The sequence below is a fragment of the Canis lupus genome, chromosome 12 (assembly GCF_048164855.1).
Source record: "Canis lupus baileyi chromosome 12, mCanLup2.hap1, whole genome shotgun sequence".
NCBI classification, from domain to species: domain Eukaryota; kingdom Metazoa; phylum Chordata; class Mammalia; order Carnivora; family Canidae; genus Canis; species Canis lupus.
Window position 1 is genome coordinate 59247050 of NC_132849.1, and position 26638 is coordinate 59273687.

The 26638-nt window shown below is 43.6% G+C and overlaps 1 protein-coding gene and 1 long non-coding RNA gene across 12 annotated transcripts in view; one reads left to right on the forward strand and one right to left on the reverse strand.

The window, feature by feature from the left end:
• KIDINS220 (kinase D interacting substrate 220) overlaps positions 1-11996 on the forward strand; it is a 104235-nt gene extending 92239 nt beyond the window's left edge. For 7 of the 10 annotated variants that reach the window (XM_072771187.1, XM_072771189.1, XM_072771191.1 and 4 more), the window contains 2 exons: positions 1364-1420; positions 2318-2781. In XM_072771187.1, coding sequence (XP_072627288.1) covers positions 1364-1414 — 51 coding nt within the window. In that variant the 3' untranslated portion in view covers positions 1415-1420; positions 2318-2781. Of the gene's footprint in view, positions 1-1363; positions 1421-2317; positions 2782-9848 lie in introns of those variants that run through there. The other 3 variants (XR_012004858.1, XM_072771188.1, XM_072771190.1) reach the window with 3 other exon arrangements.
• On the reverse strand, positions 7256-26209 carry LOC140601790 (uncharacterized). Of its 2 annotated transcripts, XR_012004859.1 has the most exons (5): positions 26073-26209; positions 15512-15607; positions 13717-13842; positions 13055-13299; positions 7256-7770 (listed from the first exon to the last, which is right to left on the reverse strand). It is a non-coding gene; the product is annotated as an uncharacterized lncRNA (long non-coding RNA). The 2 variants fall into 2 exon arrangements; XR_012004860.1 differs by lacking the exon at positions 15512-15607 and having other exon boundaries at positions 26063-26195.
• Between the last annotated feature and the right edge of the window lie 429 nt (positions 26210-26638).

The window sequence follows — 26638 nt, forward strand, 5'->3', positions numbered from 1 at the left end:
ATGGAAAAGTTTTCTTTCTCCTCCTGCTACAGAAATTGACAAGCCAGATGGCTTATTGAGTCACACCATCATTCCTTTGAATCTGTGTGTCTATGTGTGCGTGTATGTGTATCTATTTATACTATATAGCTCAGTCTGATCCTCACATATACAAAACTCTGCTTTAAGCTGGGTAGAAAATGATAGGAAATAAAATTGGTGCTTTAATCTTGCTAATCTTACTTCAATTGTGTATCACTTAGAGTTTTACCGTATTTTATAAGCCATTTTACTTTCACCATAAGCCACAGATAGTTCTGTTCATTGAACAGAACATTAAGCCCAGTCACTCACCTTGGACATGTGGAGGGTACATATGATTATGGCCCTCCTTCAGGGGATCCTGGAAATGGGAGGAGCTATTGACATCTCTCAATTGATAAACAGTTTTCACAATGCTGAACATGTGAGGTCAGCCCTCAAATTCTGGGAAATTTAAGCATTTGTATCTGAACCAGCATTTCCAAAATTGATGGGAAAATCTGTTTTGTGTTTTATTTTATGTGAGTTTTAGATAGCAGTCAATAATTTTAATTGCCTAGCCAAGTAATTTTAGAAATTTACTTGTTAAAATCCTCAACTTGAGAACTCTTTAGATGATTTGCATGTTGTAGTGCTGCAGTAAAATACATTTGTAATCATTTTTTTCCTTACAAATACTAACCATTATAAAATGCTGTTTGAATGAAATTAAATTCTTTATTCTTCCAGCTAAAATACTAAACTTAAAAAGCTTTTTACAACTACATAATTTTTGGTTACACCAGGAATTCTCAGCCTATTTAGAAGTATCCCAGAGTTTAAAAATCCTTGAATTCCTGGCTCACTCTTGAGTAAATCAACACAACTACCCTGAGAAAAGGGAACTAGGAGTCACTGTCCCTACACTTTGTGGATGAGTGACATTGAGGGAAAAGCAGGTAAAAGGGAAGGTGTGATGAAATTAACTTTGGCAAGCACTTGAGACTGAACATCTAGGCTCCCTTATTGCCCACCTGCCTTTCTAGATTTGTGCTGACACTTGACAGAAGGGAAGAAGCAGGCGGGGAAACTTTCTTGCTTGGGGATACGGGTGAGGGCTGGCTAGTTGAAACGATTGCGTTTTTAATTTCCAGGCGGTGGTGCCCCCTATCCTTCCTACCCCATAATTTCAAGCATAGGCCATAATAAAATTAATTGAAAAATAGAAATTTAACAGTGAGCCCACACTGGATGGTCTTTTAATGGTTCAGCACTTCAGAAAGGTTGAGAATCCTTGGTTGAGAATGATTAAGTAGAAAGAGAAGTTAAAATCTTACATAATTTTAAACCCTTTCATGTCTAGGAAGAAAATGCGGCCCTTGAGATAGATACATCTTCAGAGGATCCATTTTAAACTAAGGTATGTAAAAAATGAGTTTTCACACTCAACTAGGTTTTAAGCCAGCTGTTGGACACAATTCTCGCCACCTAGAGAATTTATATGCTTACTACTTAAAGAAAAACAGAATTAAGTAAGAAACATCCAAAACCATCGCTGGAAATGAACCAGTCACCTACACGGCCAAAGCTTTGTAAGTAAAATTACTAGTAAAGCACAGCCTTGGTTTACACTATCCTGAGTCTGCTGTGCCAGGTCCCTGTGGTGGCTGAAAGGCTTCACTAACGTGCCCTTACTCAACTCGGAACAGAGAACTGCTTGAATGGGGCTTGGGTGGCGTATGTGGTTAGCTCCATCCTGAATTTCCAGGTACAGTGCGGCATTAAGAAAATAAAGGATTCATAAGCATATAAAAAGGGTCCTGGAGAAGGAAGAGCAATTATGTCCAGGACTCTTTGAAAAGTCCATAAACAGTCAACGATTTATCTCACTGGAGTGAAGACCAAAGTTGGCAGAAACGTGTTACACAATACTGTGTGATAAAGACGGTGTGATTGTTTTCGAGCACAGAGTATTCTGATGTGCCTGTGGAGTGTAATCAGCAGTCATTTGTTTACAGAGAACACACATCAGTCCTGAATTTTCTGAGGCTGAATATGGTTTTTGTAGTGCTATTTACACCAGTGATAGACATCAGGAGCCCTTTCTTAGTTTTCCAAGATTTAACAAAATGTGAAATGATAAACTGAATTATTAAAACTTAAATAAATGACATTTTACTTTTAAAAAATATAGAATTATATGCTCCATATTCAAATTAAGAAGGTGTTTGAAATAATCAGGATCGTCTTGATTACACACTATCATTTTCTAATTTTAACATATATTTTATACTTATTTACCTTGTTTTCTTTCAAGGCAACAAGGGCTCTAGATCTTAGTACCCTGCCCGTAGACCATTTCTCGTGACAATTCGGTTAGCTTCTCACGGTCGGCTTCCTCACCAAACCTAAGGGGGTAAAGAAGATACTACCTACCACTCAGTAATCCTGCTACGCAGTCGCTGCAGAAGAGATTTGTTCACCTCTACCAGTTTTCTTTGTTCCTAATAGCTGTAAAACTTAGTTTTAATGAAGTTTTCCGCTTATGAAATTCTAGATAAAAGCCCAAATGTATAGCAAAAAGCATGTAAATGAACTCGACATAACCTGACATTTCGTATCTTCTAGCATCTTCTTGGTCAAATAGCTAATACAAAGTTAGATTGTTATTTTCAAAATTATAGCTCCTGGCACTTGCACGTCTTTAGTTGATTCTGAGAATTCATACACTATGTATTGTTACAGTTAATGCACATTAAACTCCTTGTATTTAAAAAAAAACTCTTTCTTTCTGAGCTCTTTGTGCTTTTCTTCCTCTGCCTTTAACCTCACTTCTTTTTGCTCTTTTTTTTGTCTTAAGTGTTTTGTTTTTTTTTTACCTCATATATTCATCCTATTTTACTATAAAGCGTTCCTTAGAGCAGAACAACAGGACAGTACCTCAAGACGGCTTTTAGACTAAATCTGGGATTTCAGATAGCCAGTGGACATCCACTCAGTCCTTGTCCAGTGAGTGAATAAAGGTTACGGTAAACCTGGAGGACCTGCCCACAAATCCTACAATGTGTCTTAAAAATGCAGAGTTGGAAAGCCTTAACATGGTGGCTTTGTGCTATATAGTGCCCTACGGGCCCCAGGGCTCCCCATCACCTTGTACCTGCTCTGCTTGCTGTCTGGGCCCTGTCCACTGTCCTGTTTGTGGCCATGGGGGTCTGTCATACACCTGGCTTTGTCAAGAACTCTTGGGGAGGAGGACCCACAGCCCACCCCGAGGAGCCCCACCACTTAAAAGAGTGCCAGGGCTGCGGGTTCCACGTGGGTGTGTTTGTAATCCTCATGCCCTTTAAGCCCTTGGGTTAGTACTTTGTGGAGGTGCCCATCTCAGCAGTTAATGTAATTGTGGAGTCAAATCAAAATGCTTCACCATAAATCCATCTTACTTTAGGGGGTTGAAAATAAATAACCTGGCATGAGCATGATTTCTCAGAGTCCCCGGAGGATAAATCATTATAATGAGAACATTTAATACCAGGGCCATCTCAGAGAACCTGGTACGTAGGTTTACTCTATAGCTCAGTCTTTCAGCCTTTTAGTAGCATTATTATTCTCACTGAGCACCCCTCATTGCTCTCTGCCATTTCTGTCTCTCACGTTGCTCACTCTCAGTTTGAGCAAGACTGAGCATGTTATTTGGGGATTCTATACTGACTATTACAGATGAGTGGGCCAGTGCATGTTGTTTGAGAATTTCTGGATAAGGTAGGCTAACAACCCCCTGATCTCATTGACTTAATACAGTTAAAGTTTATTTCTTGTTCCTGTGACAGTTCACTGTCCTCTAAGTTGACATAAAGACTCGGGGACCCATGCTCCTCCATCTGTGGCTTCACCAGTCTCCAAGGCTTCTGAGTCCTCTGGGCCATCTCCTGCAGTGCGTGGACACAGAGGGAAGCAGAGAGGGTGGAGGACCGCACACAGTCCAGTGCACACGGTCCAGGACTGGAGGTGGTGTACACCCCTGCCAGGGGCCTCCCTGAGTCATGACGCAGCACCAGGCTGCAGGGGAGGCTGGGATGCTGGGTGAACTGCATGCCCTGCAGGGGAGGCTGGGATGCTGGGTGAACTGCATGCCTTGCAGGGGAGGCTGGGATGTGAGGTGAACCGCATGCCCTGCAGGGGAGGCTGGGATGTGAAGAGAAGCGCTTGCCCTGAAGGAAGAGCAAACGTTTTAGTGAGCATGTAGGAGCCTTTCCTACTTAGATACTTGACGTGAATGATCTGTGGCAGATGAAATGTTGCGGCTCATTTTGTTTTCAACTTTAATAGTTCCTTCTTTTTGTGGACATTTCTATTAAATTTTCCTTTGTATGCAGTTTTTCCTTCTGGTAGGGAAGTCCATTAAAATCATAACACCTAACCTAGAAGAAGGCTTTTAGGGCAGGTTGGTTTTCAATAAGCCGGTTCCTTCTGGACAATGGAGAAACCTAACAGATTTCTGACAGGGACCGATTGCAGGGAGATCTAAGCAGCGTGAGGAATGGGAAAAGAATGAAGTTTCACAACTCCTGTAGAGTGCTCTTCTCTCCAAAGACTCTCAGTCCAGAATCCATTCTCTGCAATCTCTTGCTCCTAGAACAGGGCCCACAGTGACTCTCTGAGTTGCTTTTCCCATGGTGAGAGATGGCTCCATGTGCTGCTGGGGGGGGGACTGCTGCTTCCCAGAGAAGCTAAGCCCCCTGCTAGCGACCATCCCTGTCCCGGAAATAGTGCTCCCGCCCTCAGAAGTCAGTGGGAAATTAGACTTCAGGTCCACAGTTTTGTTTTCAAATGAACTCTTCAGCAATCTGCTCTATTGACCAATTGAAAGTTTATTCCTAGCAGTATTTTGTGGGTTCAAAGATGCACGTTTTGTCACATCTTGACTTTTCCGAAATGTCTTGACAACCGACATCATTCATGGCAGCATTTTCCCTTAATGTTTCCAAGGATATAGCCTACAGTCGATGGAGGCCTGTTAGGGTTGATAAAGCACGATATGACTTCACTATACGGCATGGTCACGCTGGATTGCACCTTTAGCCAGAGCAATGAGCTAGTGATGATGTGTATCTAACTGACCTCCAAAAATCAACATCTTGTGCTGAATATTTGTGTCCTCCATTATTACTCATCCTGTATTCATTTTGGATATTTAAAATATTGTTAGGCATTTATTGTAATAAAAATAGCTTACATTTATTGAACACACATGCACCTGACAATATTCTAAGAATTCTACATGTATTAATCAATTTAATCTTCACAATAACTTCATGAAGTAATTACTATTATTCTCAATTTGCAAACGAGAAACTGAGTGACAGAGAGGTTAAGTGATTTCCCAAGGTCACACAGTTACTAAGTGGTGAAGCCATGAATCAAGCCCAGGCAGTGTGTCTCCAGAATGCCCCCTCTTCGTGCTACATTTATCTTTATTGTTCTTTAGCTCATTAGGGCTACATATTCTGGGCTCATTCTTACATATTCTGAGATAGATTTTAATTTTAGCTTTATTTGCTGTATCATCATTGTCTCTTTGTTTTAAAATAGAATTCGGGGTCTCTCAAAAAGCTGTTTTGTTTTAGAAAAATAAAGACCTAAAAAAAAATCTATAGCCATGTAAATAACGTTTATAGAGAAAAAATTGTTTAACATCAAACATCTCTTTGTTCTAATTATTTTGGAACAATGTTGGATTTTTGGTTAAAAATTTATTGACTTTTTTTAAAAAGGTCTTATTATTATTATTCATGGATTAGACCATTACATTAAAGTTTGCACATTATGTTGAAAATATTGATTTTATTTGCAGACTTGTTGTTATATGGCTTTCATACACTTGTTCTTCTTTATGTCTATTATCAACATACTATGTTAGATTATAATCCTAAATACCACTATATGTGTTTTTAATTTAAATCCTATTATTGACCAGAATTAATGCTTAATAAATCTTAAGAGATAAGTAATATATGTCTATTTAAAAATCATTACTGCAGTAGAGTTTGTTTTGTTTTGTTTTTGTTTTTTTTTTTTAATTAAGTGACTCTGGTTACTGCCTCCTAAGAAGATAAGAAAGGAAAATAGGCAAAGCTGGACTCTTTGTATTTCAAAACAACTAGTCACAATGGCAAGAAGTTAATAGATAAATCAATAATAGTGGGTAGGCAGTGCATTGAGATGGTGGTCAGGGGACAGCCCAGCTTTATATAATTGTCTGCCTAATAATGTGAGTGCTTACTTGAGCCAGATACTGTTGTAAGTAGTTCACATGGGCTAACATTACATTCTAACCCACCGATAAAGTAGATCCTGTTATCATCTCTACCTTATAGATGCAGAGACTGCAATGCAGGAAGTTGTAACTTTTGCATAAATTTACGTGCATTATATATTTATAACTGTTCCCTAAAACGCTGGCGTTAATAGTATTATCTTTGTTTTTGAGAAAACTGAAGATTACAGGGTTGGAGGCCCATCCCATCCCCGACGCCCCACCCCCAGGATCATCCAGCAAGTAAACAGAACAAAAGCACCAACCTGAGTTTTCTGCCTCCAGATTTCCTGATTTTCCCATGAAACACCACATTGCCTACCTCTCTTACCCCAGTATGCCTCCCTGGGCGCTGCACGGGTCTGCAGTGCTTCCGTTTTCCATATTCCCTTGTCAGAGAAAATGTTAGTGGAGAGCAATAAACCCATCCGAGTCCTCACACTCAGCTGAATGATTCTCAGGTTTCCCATAGAAGCTCTCACATGCTGCCTCGGTGCTGTTCCCTGGAACTCAGCAGCTTTGATGCCTGGCAGTGAAGTCCATCAGGTCATCCCACACCTGCAAATCCTCGAGTATCTCAGAATGAGTCCCTGTCTGGCTACTTTGTCCTCATTGATAGGATCTCCTGAACTGAACTCTATTCATTTGGTATAAATGACCAAGTTGAAATGTCGAAACTGGTTGTGTGTGTGTGCGCGCTTGCATGTGTATGCAATGTGTGTGTATTAAAATTTCACCTTGGGTACCTGGGTGGCTCCGTAGGTTAAGCATCTGCCTTTGTCTCGGGTCATGATCCCAGGGTCCTGGGATCGAGTCCTGTGCTGGGCTCCCTGCTCAGCTGGGAGTCTCTTTCTCCCTTTCCCTCTACACCTCCCTTCTTGCTTGCTTGCTTTAAATCAATCAATCAATCAATCAATCAATCAATCTTTTTTGAAAAAATAAAATTTCACCTTGCCAGATAGCTGCTTTGAGCCCGTCACTGAATTAGGGGTTGGCTGGCCAATCCATCACTGGTGAAGGAACCCAGAACTGAGTGGCGGGGCTTGAGTGATAGGCCTGGCAGAGAACAGGGAAGGCCAGGTCGCAGCGTGTGGGCTCCAGCCAGACTCAGCCTTAGCGTTAGGTCAAGAATTAGCGGCTCACCCTGGACCCACTCACCCATCAGGACCCCTCTTGCAGGTGGTCCCTTATCACTGGAAACAAGGTGATCTTCCCTCCAGGACCTGGAGGCACTATTCAAACTTCAAAGCAGCCACTGAATCTTCCAGAAGTATCCCCTTGTGCCTCCCTGGAGGATGGGGGATGGGGCTGAAAGTTTCACGCTTCTAATCGTGGCTTGGTCTTTGTGGTGAAGGGCTGCATCCTGAAGCCATCCAGGAACTCACTAAGAGTCATCTAAGGCAAGTTATGCCTCCGCCCCAGGAAATTCCAGGGGATTCAGGAGCTCTGTCAGGAACCTGGGTCAAAGATCAAATATATACATATATTTTATTATATATATATATATTTTTTCTTATTGTGCCACAATAATAAAGCAAATATCAATGTAACCACAGCAAGGTTAAGAAATAGAAACTGCCAATATCTTAGGCACCTTGTGTGTGTCTCTTCTGGAAGTACCCCAAAAGTACCATTCCCTTGCTTGAACTATCCTCTCCTTGCTTAGCTTTATGACATTACCACTTGTGTCTCTCTCCTGGAACAATTTTGCCTGCTTTTGATCTCATACAAATAATATCACTCATAGTATTTATGTATGTGATTTGCTTATGTGTGACTATTTTGATCTCATATAAATAAAATCATACTTTGTATTTACCCTTGACGTGCCCTTTTCATTGAACACTGAGATTTAGCCATACTGCTGTACATAGTTATGAGTCGTTAATCGTCATTCAAAATAGTATTCTATGACATAAATATTTGTAACTTCCCTATTTACCTTATTGGATATTGGGTTGTTTCTAATTTTTATCACAGTGTTTGTACAAATGTGTTTCACATGTCTCCTGGTATACAGGTGCAAGAGTTTGGGCTTTTTATGTACAAATTTCTGGGTTTGAGTTATTTCTAGAAGAAACATGCATTTTTGTAATCAGGAGAATAGTGCAAACAGAAGAGACTCTCCTAGGTTTATTAGATCTCTGAACCTCCCTGGGGTACATCTGTGTCTAGAGTGCTGTGACCATCATGAAATCTTAACAAAGGTATCTGGAGCTGGGAGCAAGTGTCAACAGTGAGTGACAGCACAAGAAATTGCTGTTTGGAAACAGACCAAAATTGGGACCTTTCATTTTGGAATGATGTAAGGAAAAAAATAACTGTGACCCAAGGCATTGGCCTTGCAATGGGTATGGCCAGGAAATCGTGTATGTGCACAGAAAGCCCCAGAACTCCAGACCTCCCCTTCCTCCAGCACCGACGGGACACCACCTGGATGTGGGCAGTCATCTCCTGTCCTGGTCTAACACTGACCTCAAAACTGTTCCCCCAAACCAACTCTCCCTTCTGTGTTTTTGTCCTGGTCATTGGTGCCATAATGATGTCCTTACTCAGGCTCAGAAAGCGAGTTATCTTTGCCTCCTGTCTCTCCCATCCTCTCGTCCCATCTATAACCAAACTCTTAGCTGTCCTCTGTAATGTCTCTCCAGAATTGTCGCTTTAGGGTGTCTTCACCTTGAAACTAGCCCCCACCGTCACTTGCCTTCTACTTCTTCCCTTCTTCATTGACTGCACACAAATATTGACAGAGCTCCCAAATCACGGCGTTCATCATTTCCTGCTGAACAGTGGTGATGCCTCTCTGGCCACGCCAGGTATCCAATTATAGTGACCTTCCAGGGATGCTCAAGACTCTTCAAATAAGTTATGGCCCCAATTTACTCCTGTGCAAATTGATTTCTAAGGTAAAGTTGCCCTCTTACCTAGATTTTCCTGAGTATTACAAAGATCTTCAGAAAACTAAATTCACAGAGGATCCTTATTTTGTGGGTTTATCCTCACTTCATCCATGCTCAGGTGTGTGCTCTTCTCTTCCTCATGTGCTCGGTGCTGTATGTTCTTGGCACAATATCCTATTGAAATGCAGTTGTCTGGGATTTCCCTTAAAGCTTGCTTAGAAACTTTTCACAAGCCCAGGGAGTGTTATTTGTGCCCTTATGCATGCAGCCACCACACATGCAAGGTATGGGGACGAGAGTCAAACTGGAACTTGGTGTGTAGCGAGTAAACAGAATTTTTTGCTGAAGGAGTTGCAGTAAATTGAAAAGTAATTGGATCTCAAACATTTTAGATGAATTTAATGAATGATAGGTGATTAAAAATGCTATCATATTACTTAAGGAAATAGAAGAGTCCTGAGCTTAGCAACATACAGAAGCATAAAGTTCTCCAAAGAGACCTGAAAAGATTTGAGTCTAACACCCTTCATTTGTAAATTAAAAAATCGGACTCAGAGTGTTTCCCAGCATGTCACAACTTGTTTCAACTTGCAACAGCATTAATCTCAACATTGTCTAAACTGATCTTGTTCTAGCAGCCTTAACAGAGGACTGCATTACGACGCACTGGCCTAAAAAGAAATGACCATTAGCTGGAGTGAAGAGCATCAATGACCACGTGAAGTCAGTTTCTCATGTAAACTGTAAATACATAAAAGGAGATTTGATTGGACACAAATGATATCAAAAGCGAGAGTGTGACCCTGAAAATTAAACAAGGTACAGATATCGATGATCATCCAAGTAAACAGTTGGTGACACTGTCATGAAAGAAGTAAGAGCTGTGATTCTAGCAACGAGGCAAGTGCTGGGAGAAGAGTTGGCTTTTGAGAGCCACTCATGTGTTCTGAAGGACAACTTGAACCCAAGGTAAGACTCCCCACCCCACCCCCCCAAAAAATCTGTACCATTCATTTGAATGACAAGAGGAAAAACCAAAGGCTTAGCATTTGTTCTGGTATTTCAAAGGAAACTGGACAAAAATAGCATGGATTTGAGGAAAACAGTAATTGGTGATGAGAGGTGGTGCTTTCTCTGTGACCCAGAAACAAAATGTCAAAGTTTGCTCTGGAAAATTACAACATTCCCAGTATCCCCCAAAGCACACATGTCAAAATCACAAATAAAGAGCACACTGCTTTGTCTCTCTGCCATCTGTGGGATGGTTCAAACTGGAGGTCAAAAGCCCATCGATCCCGTCATGCACACATGCTGAAGAGCCACAGGATGCCTTGCAAAGTGAAGGGTGGAATGGGGTCTTTTGGCTTCTCCACACCAGGACCCAGCTGAACAATTTCTAACCAAAATCTGTCACCAAATTTGTCACGGACTTTAGCCTTTACCTCGGATGTTTGGGGAAGACTGGTTATGTGAGGACAGTCTGGATTCGTGGTCTGATGGGCTTAGAAAATCCAGTCAAATGGGTTTCTTTGTTACAGAATTTATTAAAACTTTCAATGTATGTTTCAAAACTCCAAGGAGATAGAATGGTGTGCGATCTCTTCCGATCAAATCCTACCCCAAACTCTGTTTCCCTTGAGCCTGGTGTAGGACAGTATTCCATAGAACATCCTGTAATGAGCCTTGCTTAATTGAGGCATTTCATCCAAATGACTTCCAGAAATTTCAATATAGAAAATCTGTCACTGAGCATGTTCAAAAAATCATGCTGTTCCTGTGTAAATGATTTCCACCCTAGGCTCTAGAGTGTAAGACATTGGTGTGGGTAAGTCTAAGAACTCCACTTTCTGTTAAGTAGTGACTTCGGTACCAGTTAAGAATGGGGGGAGAAGGATCACATGCAGCTCTATCCTCTCCATCCAGACATGTCGACCCACAAGGACAAGGAGTCTGGAAAGCAGAGACACACACTGTAGCCCATGTTTGCCAGGGGGCCCCTGCAGAGAAGAGAGTTGGCGAGGCCCTCATGGCCCAGGAAGCCCAGGGTCACCCCCTAGAGGCAGAGGTGAAATGTGGAATCCCCTAGAGGGTTCCACCTCCTAGAGGAACTGAAGGCTGGCTGAAGTTCCCATCGCCCTCTAAAGCCCTCTCCTCCTCCTGTCAGTCTCCAGAACATTTCCCCAGGAAACATTCAAGCCAAGTGATTTCCAGTTCTTTGCCACCAATAAAATGGAAGCTGGATGTGACCGAGTTGTCATGGTATAGAACACTAAAAATAAACTTTGAGACTGAATTGCTGTGCAATTTTTAGCATGTGACTTGGACGAGGTTGAAAGAATCAATGACATTGCTCTATCAAAACTGCTTCCAACTCCATCTACTTCTTTATGTGAGTGAGATTTCTTGGCACTTAAATCTATACAAATACAAACAGGGATTAAAATTCATGTTGAACTCTGGCTCATTCTATACAATAGTAATATTCATCTGTGGATACTTAAAATAACTGAAAAACAGTTTTTACCCATGTTATTTTCTGTAAAATATTATCTTAATGTGTATAAAAATTTTTAAGCATTGAGGAATGTTTTGTGATAACTGGAAACAAAAACACTTATAATTTCGATATGTACGTGCATGCATGTATTCTTTTTGCAGAAAGGCACAATAGGATGAGAAATGATTTTCAAATGCAAACACAGAATGAAACTTTGTGAGGGACTTGGACTAGTAACACCAGGTCAAGGAAAAAAAGGAACAATGTGAAATTTCTGACTCCAAAAGGAGAAATGGTTCTTGTATTTTATTTTTTAAATATTTTATTTATTTATTTGAGAGAGAGAGAGAGAAAGAGAGAGAGCATGAACTGGGGGAGGGGGAGAAGGAGAAGCAGACTCCCTGCTGAACAGGGAGATCAACGCGGGGCTCGATCCCAGGACCCTGAGATCATGGCCTGATCCCAAGGCAGACACTTAACCGACTGAGCCACCCAGGTGCCCAAGGTTCTTGTATTTTATTATTTTATTATTTTTTAAGATTTTATTTATTTATTCATACGAGATACAGAGAGAGAGAGAGAGAGAGGCAGAGACACAGGCAAAGGGAGAAGCAGGCTCCATGCAGGGAGCCTGATGTGGGACTCGATCCCAGGTCTACAGGGTCACACCCTGGGCCAAAGGCAACACTAAACCACTGAGCCACGCGGGCTGCCCAGGTTCTTGTGTTTTAAACATGGGTGATCATAGCTATCAAATTGTGTGGATATTCTAGTGGATGTACTTAAGAGAATGATGTCATGATTTTGTGTGAAATTTTATTTTGCAGCCATTTAAAGGTATAACAAAAATTGTAGAAAGCAACTTAAAAAGGTGTGGGCAGATACATGGTTTTTCAAAGTCCTTGCAGGAGATTACATGAACAAGATATTTTAAGATTATCCTTTTTTAAAAAAAAAAAAGATTTATTTACTTATTTGAGAGAGTGTGCATGTGCAAGCATAGGGAGGGTGAAGGGAGAAGGAGAGAGAAACTTTAGCAGACTTCTCACAGAGCTCAGAGCCCAACACAAGGCCTGATCTCACGACCCCAGTATCATGACCTGAGCTGAAACCAAGAGTTAGACCCTTAACCGACTGAGCTACCAGGGGCCCCAAGCTTACCCTTCTTAAACAGCATAATGTCTTATTTTTTCAGCTCATGTGCAGGTTACCAATTGCTGTGTAGGAAATCACCCCAAACTGGATGGCATAAACAACGACTTTATGCTATGCTATTATATATATATTGCTATATATATATATATATATATATATATATATATATATATATATAATTTTTCTTACAGTTCTGGGGTTGACTGGACTTCGCCAGGTGTTCTCACTCAGGATCTTGCGTGCAGTTGTGGTCAGATGGTGGGAGTGTCTGGAGGCCTCTCAAGGGTTTTCTCACTCCATGTGTCTAGTGGGTGACAGGTGTAGTGTCAGCCGAGATGGCAGCTGTTGCTGGCAACACCTACACGTGGTCTCTCTCTGCATCTTGGGCTTCCTCACAAAATGACAGCTACATACCAAGGGTGAATGTCCTGAGTCTGAGGGAGAGAAAAAGAGAGAGAGGGTGAGAGAAAACTAGGGCAAGTTGTATGAGCTTTTATGAACTAGCCTTGGAATTCACAGAGCATCCCTTCCATTGCATTCACAATGGCCAGCCCAGGTTCCAGGGCAGGAGACAGACTCCACCCCATGCTGTTGGAGTGGCAAGGTTCTAGAAGAGCATGTGGGATCAGAAATATTTTTGCAGCCTTTCTGGAAAATACAAAAAAACTACCACAGATTGCTGTGCGGGTCAGGAAGGGAAATACTCTGCTGTGATACCATCAAGGCAGAAGACAGGTGGACAAATAGCTCTGCTGTATGCTGGCTGCATCCCAGCCTGATCTCAGAGGACCGATCTACTTCCAGGGCAGGAGGATTCCAGATAGCACGCTGGAGCTGAAAGGATCCGTCACCTTGCTTCTGCTGGTGCTGACAGCTGGTCAGGGCCTGGCGGTAGGAGGCTGAAGCGCTCGCTGCCCACTGCTCTCCCGTGGGCCTGACATCAGCTCTGTGCTCCACGAGGCTTCCACCAGGTTAGCCTGTGGCAGAGAACAGGTTTGGTTGAAAATATTTGAAAACAAGTAGGAGACGTTCCCTCACCACTGAAGCCTTCCACGTACATTTGGTGTGCAAGGGTGTCCACTTGTCCCCCCTAGGATGATTTTCACTTAGTTGGAAAATGTCAGTTAAAATTTACACCCTTACTATAGTGGAAAAAGATGTAAAAAATAGAAATGGCTTTCTTTTCAGACACTGTCACCATCTCTCTCTTGCATATGGCTTCCAGCAAAAGGTTTGTTTCTTTTTTTTTCCCCCCCCTTTCCTTCTATTTCACTGATGATTTGGCTATGGAATCTCAGAGAACTTGGGCCTTTGCCTATAACTAAGAATGTAAAGACCTTACACAGAAAATGTGGAAGCGTATAAAAAATCTTCAATATATACTATTTTCAGATTGCATATCAACATAACATTTAGGATTCAAGTCTCCTATCTTTATCTCTGTAGATGCTACACCAGAGCTACCACCGTCCTATGTATAAATGTGTGGAAATGGCCCAAGAGCCACTTTCAACATTTCCAGAACTTCGATCTTTATATCTACTTAACTACTTGAAGGGTGTCACTTGCTATGGTGGGACCCAAGAACACTATCGATTGTGTATGTTATTTCCGGTAATTAAAATATTTCCTCCAAGACAGGCTGCATATATATTCCAGCTGGGCAGGGCAAGCAGAGGGAAGGACTCTTGGATTTTATCCTGGGCTGTTACACCTTGCCATTCCATGTATGTGTAGAAGAATCATTTCAAGCCCAAGACATTTAACAGTATGAGTTTAGGTCTATGTATCTCATCTCTCAGATTTGCCACGATGATCCTCGTCACTGTGGAAGTGGAAATATGATTCTCCTCAGTTAAAGGTTCTATTTATGACCAGGTATTTAATCAACTGGGAGTAATATTTGGGAAAAGGAAAATGATCTAGTGAGTTATGAAGTTCTACGATGCGTGGTTACTTAATATGCTATTTCCCCTTAGGTTTTAAAAGCCAACTTAATTGTCGTCTGGTTAATAAGTTTGAAATATATTGGCTATAACTAAAGAAGACACATAGAAACCATTGACATCTAGACATCTCAGCAGCTGGAGAAAATGCCAGCATAATTCCTAAATTGAGAGTTTTAGTGACAAAGCAAGATACGCCTGGAGGAGTCACACAGCCAAAATTATCCCTGCCATTTCCACCAAATGTTTCCAAAGAGCTTCTAAAATGGTGCCTGCAGTATGGAGTTAGCCATTTCCCACTTGTAGGACCTATGGATTATAGCTCCTGCCCAGGTCCAAAAGTCCCTTGATTTTTACCAGCAGCACAGGATTCGGGATACCTAGGCTGGCTCTGATCCCATCTCACCCCAAAGTCCAAAGCTTCTAGTAAAAAGAGCCTGTGTAGCCAACTTCCAAGATGGCGTCAGGAATCGCCCACTCCTGGCACCCCCACCCTACACCGTACACCCTCGTAGTCCCTCCCATTGTACCAGAGTTGGTCTGTGTGACCCACCGTGGTGGTATATCACTTCTGACATTCTCTCTGTCTCACTCTGGGGGAAGCTGGCTGCCATGTCGGGAGCAGCCCTATGGAGAAGCCCATGTGTTAAAGAACTGAAAGACCTTTGGCCAAAACTGCCAGTGAGGAACAGAGACTTACCTCAACCACGTGAGTCTGAAGCTGATCCCCCAGCATGGTGAAGCCTTGAGCCAGAACCACCCAAGTAAGCCACACCTGATTCCTGACCCTCCGAAGCTGTACAAGGTAATAAATATTTATCTTAAGATACTGAATTTTGGGGGTACCCTGTTGTGCAGCAATACAGAACTAATACATGACTAAAATTCTATTTTAAGTCCAAGACTTAAATCCAAGACTGGTGAGCTTGTGGTGTCCCTCCTCTGAGCACTGCGTATTTCACGTCAAACAGGAGAGGACACAGGGTTGAAGAGTCCAGTGTATCGGTCAAGGTCCAGGCCCAAACTTCAGCAGAGAGAATAAAACTATTAACTAGGTATCAGGTACTAACTAGGTAACTGAAAAGGCGAAAAAAGAACTCTCAGGTCTCACAGAGGTGGTTATTGCAGGGCACATTTCCACCCTTGGGCTGAGGACACAAAGTGGGAGGTTGGAGTTATCAACTGTCAGAAGCTCTGAGGAGGGGGTGCCACTCACTGGTGTGGGGGTCTTTGAGGCACAGGAAGGTGCCCTGGGCCCCAGATCCCAGGAGGAGCAGATGCTGCTGGCTGGTGCTGGAATCTAGGAGAGGAGTTGGGACAGCCGTCTCTCCCTCTGGGTGTTGAGAAGCCACCAAGAGGGTCCAGGAGCTGCTGCAGGGAGCTGGGTGCAGGGGTGTTGGGTGTGGCTCCTGGGAGTCCCAGCAGCAGTTCCAGTCCTGCTGCCTCAGGCCTGCAGTTGCCCTCCCTCGCCCAGACTGGCCATCCTAACCCAGAGGCTACCCTTCTGCAGAGTGTCCAAATCACAGAGTGGTGGTGGGGGAGGGGGTGGACTTGGAGCCCAGAGACAGTAACTCAATCCCTGGCTCACCTTGCAGCCCCTCTGGACTTTCCTTACTTATTTTTCTTCATAGCATTTGCCACCCTCACGTATGATAGAATTTACCTATACATGACCTCTGTCTCACTGCTGGAACTCGGGCTCCCCCAGGGCAGGGACCCTTGTCTGTTTGGTTTGCTGTGTCTGCAGTGCCTAAACAATGTCTGGTACGTCAATGGCATCTGATAAATGTTTGTAGAATAAGTAGATTAACAGATGTGACCCCTTCGACACATAGGAGATGGATCTCTGAAAAGAAGTGTCTCCATGTTTTAGCAAGAGCAGCTTATGAGGATGGAGTGTTTGTTCTCATAGACAGTAGAACACGGGGGAGAATTAGCAGGACACGTCCTTCTGTGTATACCTTGTCCCCATGTGATTTGCAATTGCTTCTTCATCAAATGGAGTTTGCAGGGATCATAGGGTACATAGTGTTTTGGGATGATTCTCAGGAGTCATCGTCAGCCGCAAAACCAGGGCTTGACAAACTTGTTCAGAAGTGTCTTTCCCAGTCAAGAAATTTTTTTTTTTCAGTCAAGAAATTTTTAAATTGGATTGACTCAACCAGCATGGGTGAAATTTAAGTTTGAGATTTTTTTTTTCTCCTTTAAATATTTTACTTTAGGGGATTAACGTTTCAGTTAGCATTTTTGGAATATATTTTTTTTCCCCTGGTAGGCTTTGGCAAATTCTGATAAAATTAGAACATTAAGTATGGCCTTTCCTTGTTCCTTGCTTGCAGTGCTTCTGGAGGATTTTTTGAGACATGAAAGTTTGAAGGAATGTGTGAGTTTTTAAGAACTTTCTTCCAGAACCAATGGAACTCATTTAGAAGCCTGTGTAAAATACGTCTTACGGCATTGTCTCTAGGTGGAAGCTTACTTCATATAATCAGTCATATATGTGGAAATACAGACTGCTCTCCTCTGCTCACAGCAGTGGGGAGGAGACAGAACAGGAAGACATTTCTGGGCCTCCTCGTAGAGATTTTCTTTGCTGCCTGCTGGTGGGACGCATGACAGATGACAGATCCCTGGGCACACAGAGCGGTGTCTCCTCTCAGCGGGGGCAAAGGCAGCTGAGCCGGGTGAGGAAGGAGAGTCCAGCCATGCTACAGGTCAAGGTAAACCTGGACGGAGGGACAGGATGCCAAGCAACATGGGAGGAGGCCAGAGCCTTTGGAGAAAAGAACATCTCTCTAACATACCAATGGTGAGAGTTTCCAAATACAGAGTGCAGTCCTGTGCCCGTCACTCAGCTGTGACACTAGCAGCGTTCTGCTGTGCTTGTCTCATCTGACTTGCTCTCTTTTCCTTTTTTTCTGGAGTATTTTAGAGCAATTCTCAGATGTCATGTCACCTTGCCTGTAAATACTTCAGGATGCATCTTAAAAGGCAGGGCCATGATCCTAGGTAACATCACATCAACAACTAATTCTGATGCCTAGTGTTCGTTCAGATGTCTCCCACTGTCTAAAACAATTGCCTGCTTAGAGTTTGGGAAGCTGAACAAGACCTATTCATGACACTTGACTGTTATATTTCTCAAGTTGTAGTCAAGGGTAGCTTTCCCCGACCCCCACCCCTCTCCTCCCCAGGTGCCCGACTTTAATGCCACCCATGTGTTCACAAAGCTGGGTCAGTTGTTCTGAGGAAGCCTCCATCCTGGACTTCTGACAGTTTCCCATTTCACCTGCTCTCCCCTGTTTCCCACAGGCAAGAAGTTAGATCTAGAGGCTTTATGTTATTTCAAACTGGGTCATTGAAAAAAAAGTTTTCCTAAAAATATTTCACGAGGGATGCTGTGTACTTCTGATGGTAGCACGCCAGGGCGCATCTCACGGTCCTTTGTCTGGATTTGTAGTGACCGACTCAGAGGTTCAAGTAAGCATTTCCTTATAAACAGCCTGATCATGTCACTATAAAGTCCCCCATCAATTTTTCACGTAATGATTTTGCTAAACATCAATCACCACTGCCTGCCTCAGCAGCCACATTCGTTATCACACATTGCAGTCTTTTCGTTCATTGTGATGTTAGGGACTGCAGAATGGTGGGTTGCTAATTTTGTCTTTCTCTTCTGGTTATCTGACATACAGCTCATACTGGGAAGGCAGGACAAAAACTATTTTATTTTTTTACTGAGAGAGGGAGAGAGAGAGAGAGAGAGAGAGAATCCTAACCAGGCTCCATGCCCAGAGAATGAGCCTGACATGTGGCTCTATCTCATGACTCTGAGGTTATGACCTGAGTTGAAGTCAAGAGTTGGACACTTAACTGACTGAGCTACCCAGGTGCCTCAGGACAGTTACCTTTTATTTCCAATTATCAATTTTTTAAATGAGTCAGTGCTCTGGAAGCTTACCCTGGGACCCAAAAAGTTTTATTTTATTTTTGTCTCCTCTTAATTTTTTGTTTTTATTTGTACTTCCTGTCCTAGACTGGGAATCAGCCATTTCTCCAAAGAGCTCTGCTTGTGTCTGGGAGTTGATGGTATTGGAGAACACAAACTAGTGGAAGGGGGTGCTTATTACTGCTAAGTCATCATTGCTTCTTGGCATTTGCAGTGGAACATTAAAAAAATTTTTTAAGAGAAAAAGTGAGTTTCAATTGATAATTACAGTTCAGAGATAAGATTTTTGGGCTTTTTCTTTGTTAACTTTTACTTGTAACTAATTTCTCTTACCCTGAAAATCTTGGTCCCTGATACCATTAAGCATAATTATTTCCTTGCTTACCTTACAATGTCTATGTATCTGTTTAGAAATAACAGCATCAATATTATTACTGACAATATGACAACTAAATAAACTTTATGACTGATTTCTTTGCAGATCTTGTCACCCTTAGAACATCTCCACTGGGCACGTCGAGTAAAACTACTGTGTTCTACAGTCAGCTGGTATAATTCTTTGCTTGGTATGGGTACATCACCAACCTGAGATACAATTAGATTCATGTGTTCCATTATTTTAAAATTTTTATATATTGCTTTTTTCTTTAATTAAAAAAATACATTATAGTCAAAACTATATATTAGGAGACATCACATTTCTCCCTTGTTCTATCCCTCCTCCATCAATAACCATTTCAGGGAATCCCTGGGTGGATCAGTGGTTTAGCGCCTGCCTTTGGCCCAGGGCACGATCCTAGAGTCCTGGGATGGAGTCCCACCTCGGGCTCCCTGCATGGAGCCTGCTTCTCCCTCTGCCTGTGTCTCTGCCTCTCTCCCCACCCCCCCGCCCTCTGTGTGTGTGTGTGTGTGTGTGTGTGTGTGTGTGTCTTTTATGAATAAATAAATAAAATCTTTAAAAAAATAACCATTTCAATTGGTTTTTGGTTTATCCTCCCATTTTATTTCTCTATAAATATAAACATATATGAATCTCTATGTGTATATTCTTCTCTTTCTCCTTCTCCTTCTTCTTCTTTCTCCTTCTCCTTCTTCTTTTTAGAGAGAGAGAGAGAAAAAAAAGAGTATGAACAGGGAAGGAGGGGCAGAGGGAGAGGGAGAGAGAGAATTCCAAACAGGCTCCATGTTCAGCACAGAGCCTGACATGGGGCTTGATCTCAAGACCCTGAGATCACTCCCTGAGCCAAAATCAAGAGTCGGATGCTTAACCGACTGAGCCACCCAGGTGCCCCTATACCTTCCCTCTGACACAGAAGTTAGCCTGTTACACACACTGCCCTGCACTATGCTCTCTCCACTCGACTCATACCTGGAAAGCTCACGTCAGTGTATAGAGAAGAGCTCTTCCTCTTCACAGTGCAGCATCATGGAGGTACTATAGATTTCCAGCTCCTACTGATGGACATTTAAGCTGTTTCCAATCATTTGCTATTAAAAATAATGCCAAATCTATTAACTGAGAGCACAGATTATTTCGTATTTTGCAAAGGTAACTTTGGGATAGATTCCTTGGTTGGGACAGCTGGGTGAAAGAGTAAATGCATACATGATTTTGGTAGCTGGTGTCCAATTCTTCTGCATAGGGGTCGTTCCATTTTATCATGAATGATGGACAAGATTCCACCCCCTAGGTCTGGTCCCCCCCCAGGTCTGGTCAACAGAATGTATGGTCACTTTTAGTCTTCTGTCCATCTGCTTGGTGAGAACTGGTTATCTGGTGTAGTTTCCATTTATACTTATCTTGCTATGAATGAAATGGACCACCTACTTGTGTATGTAAAGGCCATCTTGTTACTTTACCTGTGAAACCTTTCTCTCGTGTGGTTGGACATGTTCTTTTAGATTTTTAGGACATATGTATGTGTGGCACGTTAGCTTGACTGGAGGCTTGTCTGATAATTAGAGGTGTCTAATGTTCAAGTTGCTGGTTTGCTGTCACGCCCTCCCCTCTGTTGTCACAACCCTCAGTAAAGTCTGCCTTATGTGTTGGACTTTCCAGTTCCATCTTCTGTGTCCTACCTTTATTTGATCTCTGTGTTATCTTTATCTCTCTGTGCTGTATTTTGGGTTATCTCCCCAGATCCATCTCCCAGTTCAGTAATTCTCTCTCTAGCAGCTTAAAATTTCTTTTTCCTGTGGCAAAATACACGTAACATAAAAATTTACCATCTTAATCATTTCAAAGTGTATGATTCAATGGTATTAAGTACATTCATGCTGTTGTGCAACCATCACCACCGTCCATCTCCAGAACTCTTTCATCTTGTAAAACTGAAACTTTATACCCCTTCCCCTGGCACCCACGTCTGTACTTTCCAATTCTGTGATTTTGACACTCTAAGGACCACATATACATGGAATCACATGGTACTTGTTTTTCTATAACTGACTTATTTCACTTAGCATCATGTTGTCAAGGTTCATCTTATAGCAGATGTTGGAATTTCCTTCCTTCTTAAGGGTAATATTTCATTGTATGTGTATACCACATGTGGCTTATCCACTCATCTGTTGATGGACACACGGGTTGCTTCCATGTTTTAGCTATTGTGAACAATGCTACCATGAATATAGACATAAAATATCTCTTTGGGATCCTGCCTCAATTCTTTTGGATCTATAGCCAGAGGTGGAGTTGCTGGGACATATGATAATTCTATTTTTTAATCTTTTTGAGGCAATGCCATACTGTTTTCCATCACGGTTATATTATTTTACATTCTCACTAACAGTGCACAAGAGTACCAACTGCTCCTCATCCTCCTAATGCTTGTTCGCTTGTTATTTTCTGATTTGTTTTTTGATAGTAGAAATGCCGTTATGGTTTGGATTTGCATTTCTCTAATGATTGGTGATGCTGATCGTCTTTTCATGTTTTATTGGCTTTCACATATCTTCTTTGGAGAAATATTTATTCAAGTCCTTTGTCTATTTTTAAATTGGGTTGTTTGGTTTTTTGTTGCTGAGTTTCAGGAGCCCTCCACATATGCTGGCTATTAATCCCTTATCGGATCTACGATCTGCAAAGACTTTCTTGCATTCTGTGGCTTGCCTTTCTACCCTTTTGATGGTGTCCAGTGAGGCACAGTTGTAAATTTTCACGGAGTCCAACTTGTCTATTTTTATTTTTGTTGCCTGTGCCTTTGGTGTCATATCCAAGAAATCATTGCCAATTCCGATGTCGTGAAGCTTATGCCATATGTTTTCTTCTAAGACTTTTATAGTTTTAGCCATTATGTGTAGGTCTTGGATGCATTTTGAGTTAATTTTTGTATATGGTGTTAGAGAAGGGTCTGACTTCGTTCTTTTGCATGTGGATCTCCAGTTTGTTGAAAAGACTGTCCCTTCTCTATTGAATGGTCTTGGCATCCTTGTTGAAAATCATTAGACCACATATGTGAGGGTTTATTTCTGGGTTCTCTAGTCTATTCCATTGGTCAATATGTTTGTCCTTATACTAGTACCACACTGCTTTGATTGCCATAGCTTTATAGTAAGCTTTGAAGCCAGGAATTGTGAGTTCTCCAACTTTGTTCTTCTTTTTCAAGATCATTTTTGCTATTCAGGGTCCCTTAGATTCCATATAAATTTTAGGATGAATTTTTCTAGTTCTGCAGAAAACGTCATTGGGATTTTCACAGGGATTGCACTGAATCTGTAGATTACCCTGGGTAGGATTGCAATTTTAAAAGTATTAAAATCTCCAGTTCATGAACGTGGGAGGTTTTTCTGTTTATTTATGTATTCTTCAATTTCTTTCTGCAACATTTTGCAGTTTTCAGTGTACAAGTCTTTCACTTAGTTGGCTAAATCAATTCGTAAGCATTTTATTCATTGTGATGTTGTTTTAAATGGAATAATTTTCTTATTTTTACTTTTGTAAAAGTCAGCTCCACCCCCTAATGTGGGGATTGAACTCACCACCCTGAGATCAAGTCACATCCTCTACCCCACCAACTAAGTCAGCCAGGTGCCCCTGGAATTTTTTCCTTAATTTCCTTTTCAGACTGTTTATTGTTAGCATCTAGAAATGCTCCAGTAGTTTTTAATCTGGGTTTGAACCTTCCATTGAGTTTTCAATTTCAGTGACTGTACCTTGTGATTTTCTTGTTTTTAATTAGTTCTTTGATTTCTTTTCTCACATCATTTTAGTTACTCTTACCTTAGAGCCTACAGCTCTTTGGTTTCTAATCTTTCTCTTCATTTTATCTGCTGATTCTTTCTTTCACTTGGAAATTGGTTTCAGTAGGTTCTAAAATGTTTTATTGTAAACCTACTTTCAGCAAGCCATTGAATATGACAATTTTGTGTGGTCGGTATTGAGGGCTCACTCTGGAGAAGTTTTGCATTTGCTCCTGCCAAACACCCTAGGGGTATCACTCACCAGGAATAATTTTTTATGTTAATTTATCCGCATTAGAATTTCTCAATGATTAGAATTTCTCAAATGAACGGGGCAGTATATATTTCTGTCTCCATTCCCCAGGAGGGCAGACCTGTGGCTGTGAATTTTCAAGGGAGATGTTTCTTTCCCCTCTGGAGCTCCTGTGGACATATGGGCTTCCCCATGATGGTCCTGGATGAGGGATAATTTTCTCTTTGGTCTACACTTTAACTTAGATTGCAGGCCTGAGAGAGAGATCAAGAGAGAGAGAGGGATCGAGAGAGAGAGAGAGAGAGAGAGAGAGAGAGGTGTCTCACTTCCAACGTCCTGCTTCACATGGGAGTGAAGCCTTCTCTCCAGTTCCCTGTTGGCTCCATGCCACCATGCTGGTTTTGGCAGCTTCCCTCAGGAGGTGCCCACCCCCAATCAGGTTCTGATGTTCAGCTCGCTCAGCGTGTGTCCTCCCTAGACGCACCCCCTGCCCTCATCGCCCTGGGCACCTGTGGAGGGTGCTCCTCTAAGTGCCTACGTCAGCACTGGGCACTGAACAAAATACCCGTTAGGCTTCTTGACAATTCTGTCTCTGTCTCAGATGATCTTTATGAGGAATCAGACATTCAAAACCTTAGCAGAACCATCACCCAGAAAGATGCTCGGGACCTGGAGGCACCTTTCCAGCAGCAGAGGGTGTCAGAAATTGGAAGGGTGTGTGGTGAGCCAGGCCACAGGGATTTGGATGGTCCTGGAGCTGCCACTCACAATGTGGAAAGCCCCATAAGTAATTATCCTTGAACCACAACAAAAGCTCCATGAAACAGGGTCTTATGGACAAGAATGCTCTTTCCTGTTAACTTCTACATCTTTGTCCTCAGAAGCCCCTTCACCATTCAAGTGAAACACTGGGCCCAGTCTGTCTACTGACTGTGGTGTGCCCTTGGTCACTCTCTTCATGTCTGTGAGTCCAGGTTCTATAGAATGGAGAGACCACATGTTTGCCTACCTTCGAGGATTTATCCATGGCTTTGAGAACTAAAATTAAATGTAAACTGACCTGTACATTAATTGTTTGAGGTTCATGTGACCTTGATTCCAAAACCAGATAAGAATAGCACAAGAAAAGAAACCACAGGCTCTATTTTATTCTCAAAAATTCCAAGTAAAATATTAGCTAATAGAATCCAACAGTATCTATAAAAAGTGATCATACCTCATGTTCATACCTACTTAGGACTTATTACAGAATTGCAAGGCTCGTTCACACCAGAGGTCAGTGTAATAAACTAACTAAGAAAACTAGAGAAAAACAGTATCAATGAATAGAATAAAATATTTTACCAAATTTGCTCCCAAATTGTGATTCAAAATCTCCCCAAAGCAAAAACACCTAACAAAGGGTTCTTCCTAAAACTGATCAAGACTATATATTACAACAAAATCCCAGAGGCAGGTCATGCATAATGGAGAAAGTCTGACATATTAAGATCTCGAATAAGGGGATCCCTGTGTGGCTGAGCGGCTTGGCACCTGCCTTCCGACTGGATGTGGTCCTGGGGACCCAGGATCAAGTCCTGCGTTGGGCTCCCTGCATGGAGCCTGCTTCTCCCTCTGCCTGTGTCTCTGCCTCCCTCTCTCATGAATGAATAAATAAAATCTTAAAACAGAAAAAAAAAAAGGATCTCAGATAAGACAAGGATGCTGGGACGCCTGGGGGGCTCAGTAGTTGAGTGTCTGCCTTCGGCTCAGGTGGTGATCCCAGGGTCCTGGGATCGAGTCCTACACTGGGCTCCCTGAATGGAACCTGCCTCTCCCTCTGCGTCTCTCTCTCTCTCTCTCTCTCTCTCTCTCTCTGTCATGAATAAATAAATACAATTAAAAAAAAAAAAGACAAAGTTGCCCTTTCTCTCACCCCCTATTCCTTTACTGCAGCACTGGAGGTCCTGGTTAATGTTATTGAGCCATTTCAGGAAAAATAAAATTGCAAAAAAAGAAAAACTTAAGGAAAAGAGAAGGGAAAACTCTTTGGCTTTCATTTGACTTCACAATTCGTTTTCCTCCACCACCCAGTTATCATGTCTCTGGGCCTGGGGGTCATCATGTCTGGCACTTTGATCAAAAAAAATCCATCGGCAGTAGACGCTAGTTTGCGAAAGGGGACCCCGTCTGAGCTCTGAAGTAGCAGAGAGGGAATAAGATCCACGCGTGGAAACCACTTACACAAGCCAGAGAGGCAACCTTCCACGAATAGTCCCTCTCTAGGGGCTGTCCCCGGCTGAGGCTCCGCCGCCCGCCCCTCGGGGCCCGCGCCCCAGGACCCCGCTCCCGGGCCGCCGTCCTCGCGGCGCCCAGCAGGTGGCGCCCGGCCTCCACCGGCCGGAGCCCAGGCGCCGCGAGCCCCGCCGCCGAGTCCGCTCCGAAAGCCGCCGCTGCCCCGGTCGCCGTCCGCGCCGCCAGGGCCCCGCTCCCGAGGCCGCGCAGGTGCACCAAGGGCCGGGCCCGCCCCGCCCCGCCCCGCCCCGCCCCGCCCCGCGCGCCCCGCCTCCCCCGGGCAGCCCGCGAGCCCCTGCAGGAGGCCCCCGTCGGGGTCGGGCCGCCGAGGGGCGAGCAGAGCCTGGGGGCGTCGGAAAGGACGGGGGGGGGGCGGGGGGGGCAGGGCCCGTCCTCGCTTCCCCTCCCCCATCCCTGCGCGCCGCCGGGGACACGCGACAGGTGGCCAGACCTCGGCGGGCAGGTCTGAAGGCGGCCTCCCCGGGATGACCCGCCCGCCCCGCCCCGCCCCGCCCAGGTGCGGCGGCCACAGCGGCGTCCCCGGCGGTATGATTATCAACAACAACGACGGCCCGGACCCAGCACGTGCTCACCCGGCCGCACCTGGCCCCGCGCTCCCCGCTCCCCGCGACGGATTCCGTGTCAGGGCCGGAAGCGCCACCGCCGCCAGGGCAGACGAGGTGGCGCCACCCAAACACCTGCTGGGCTGGGCCTGAGAAAGTGGCCCCAGGTGAGTCGCCCATCCCCACCCGCCCGCCCTCCCCACCTTCCTTCTCGGGTTCCCATCCACCTCGGACCAGCCTTCCAGAACCTCCCACCCAAGGAAGGGGGCTTCCCGGTTGGGGGTACGTGCACACGTGTGCATTTTAAACACGCACCCACGTTCAGGGCGCGTCTGGAAGCGGGGTCCCAAAGCCGCCAGGTGAGGGCCACAGTGGAGAGCGCTGCTCCTTCTCCCCGAGACCTGAAAGGCCTGCCCCCTCTCCCTCCCTCTGTCCCTTCCCTGGGCAGTCAGTCCGGGTGCAGTCAAGGGTGAAGGGCGACTTCACAGCCACCTGTCTTGGAAAGTGGGCTCCGCCCAAGCCCTGTCTCCTCTCCGGTGAGCTACAGGTGGAGGAGGTACCGGCCGGCTCAGGGCCACAGCACAGCTGTAATCCCCACGGAGCACT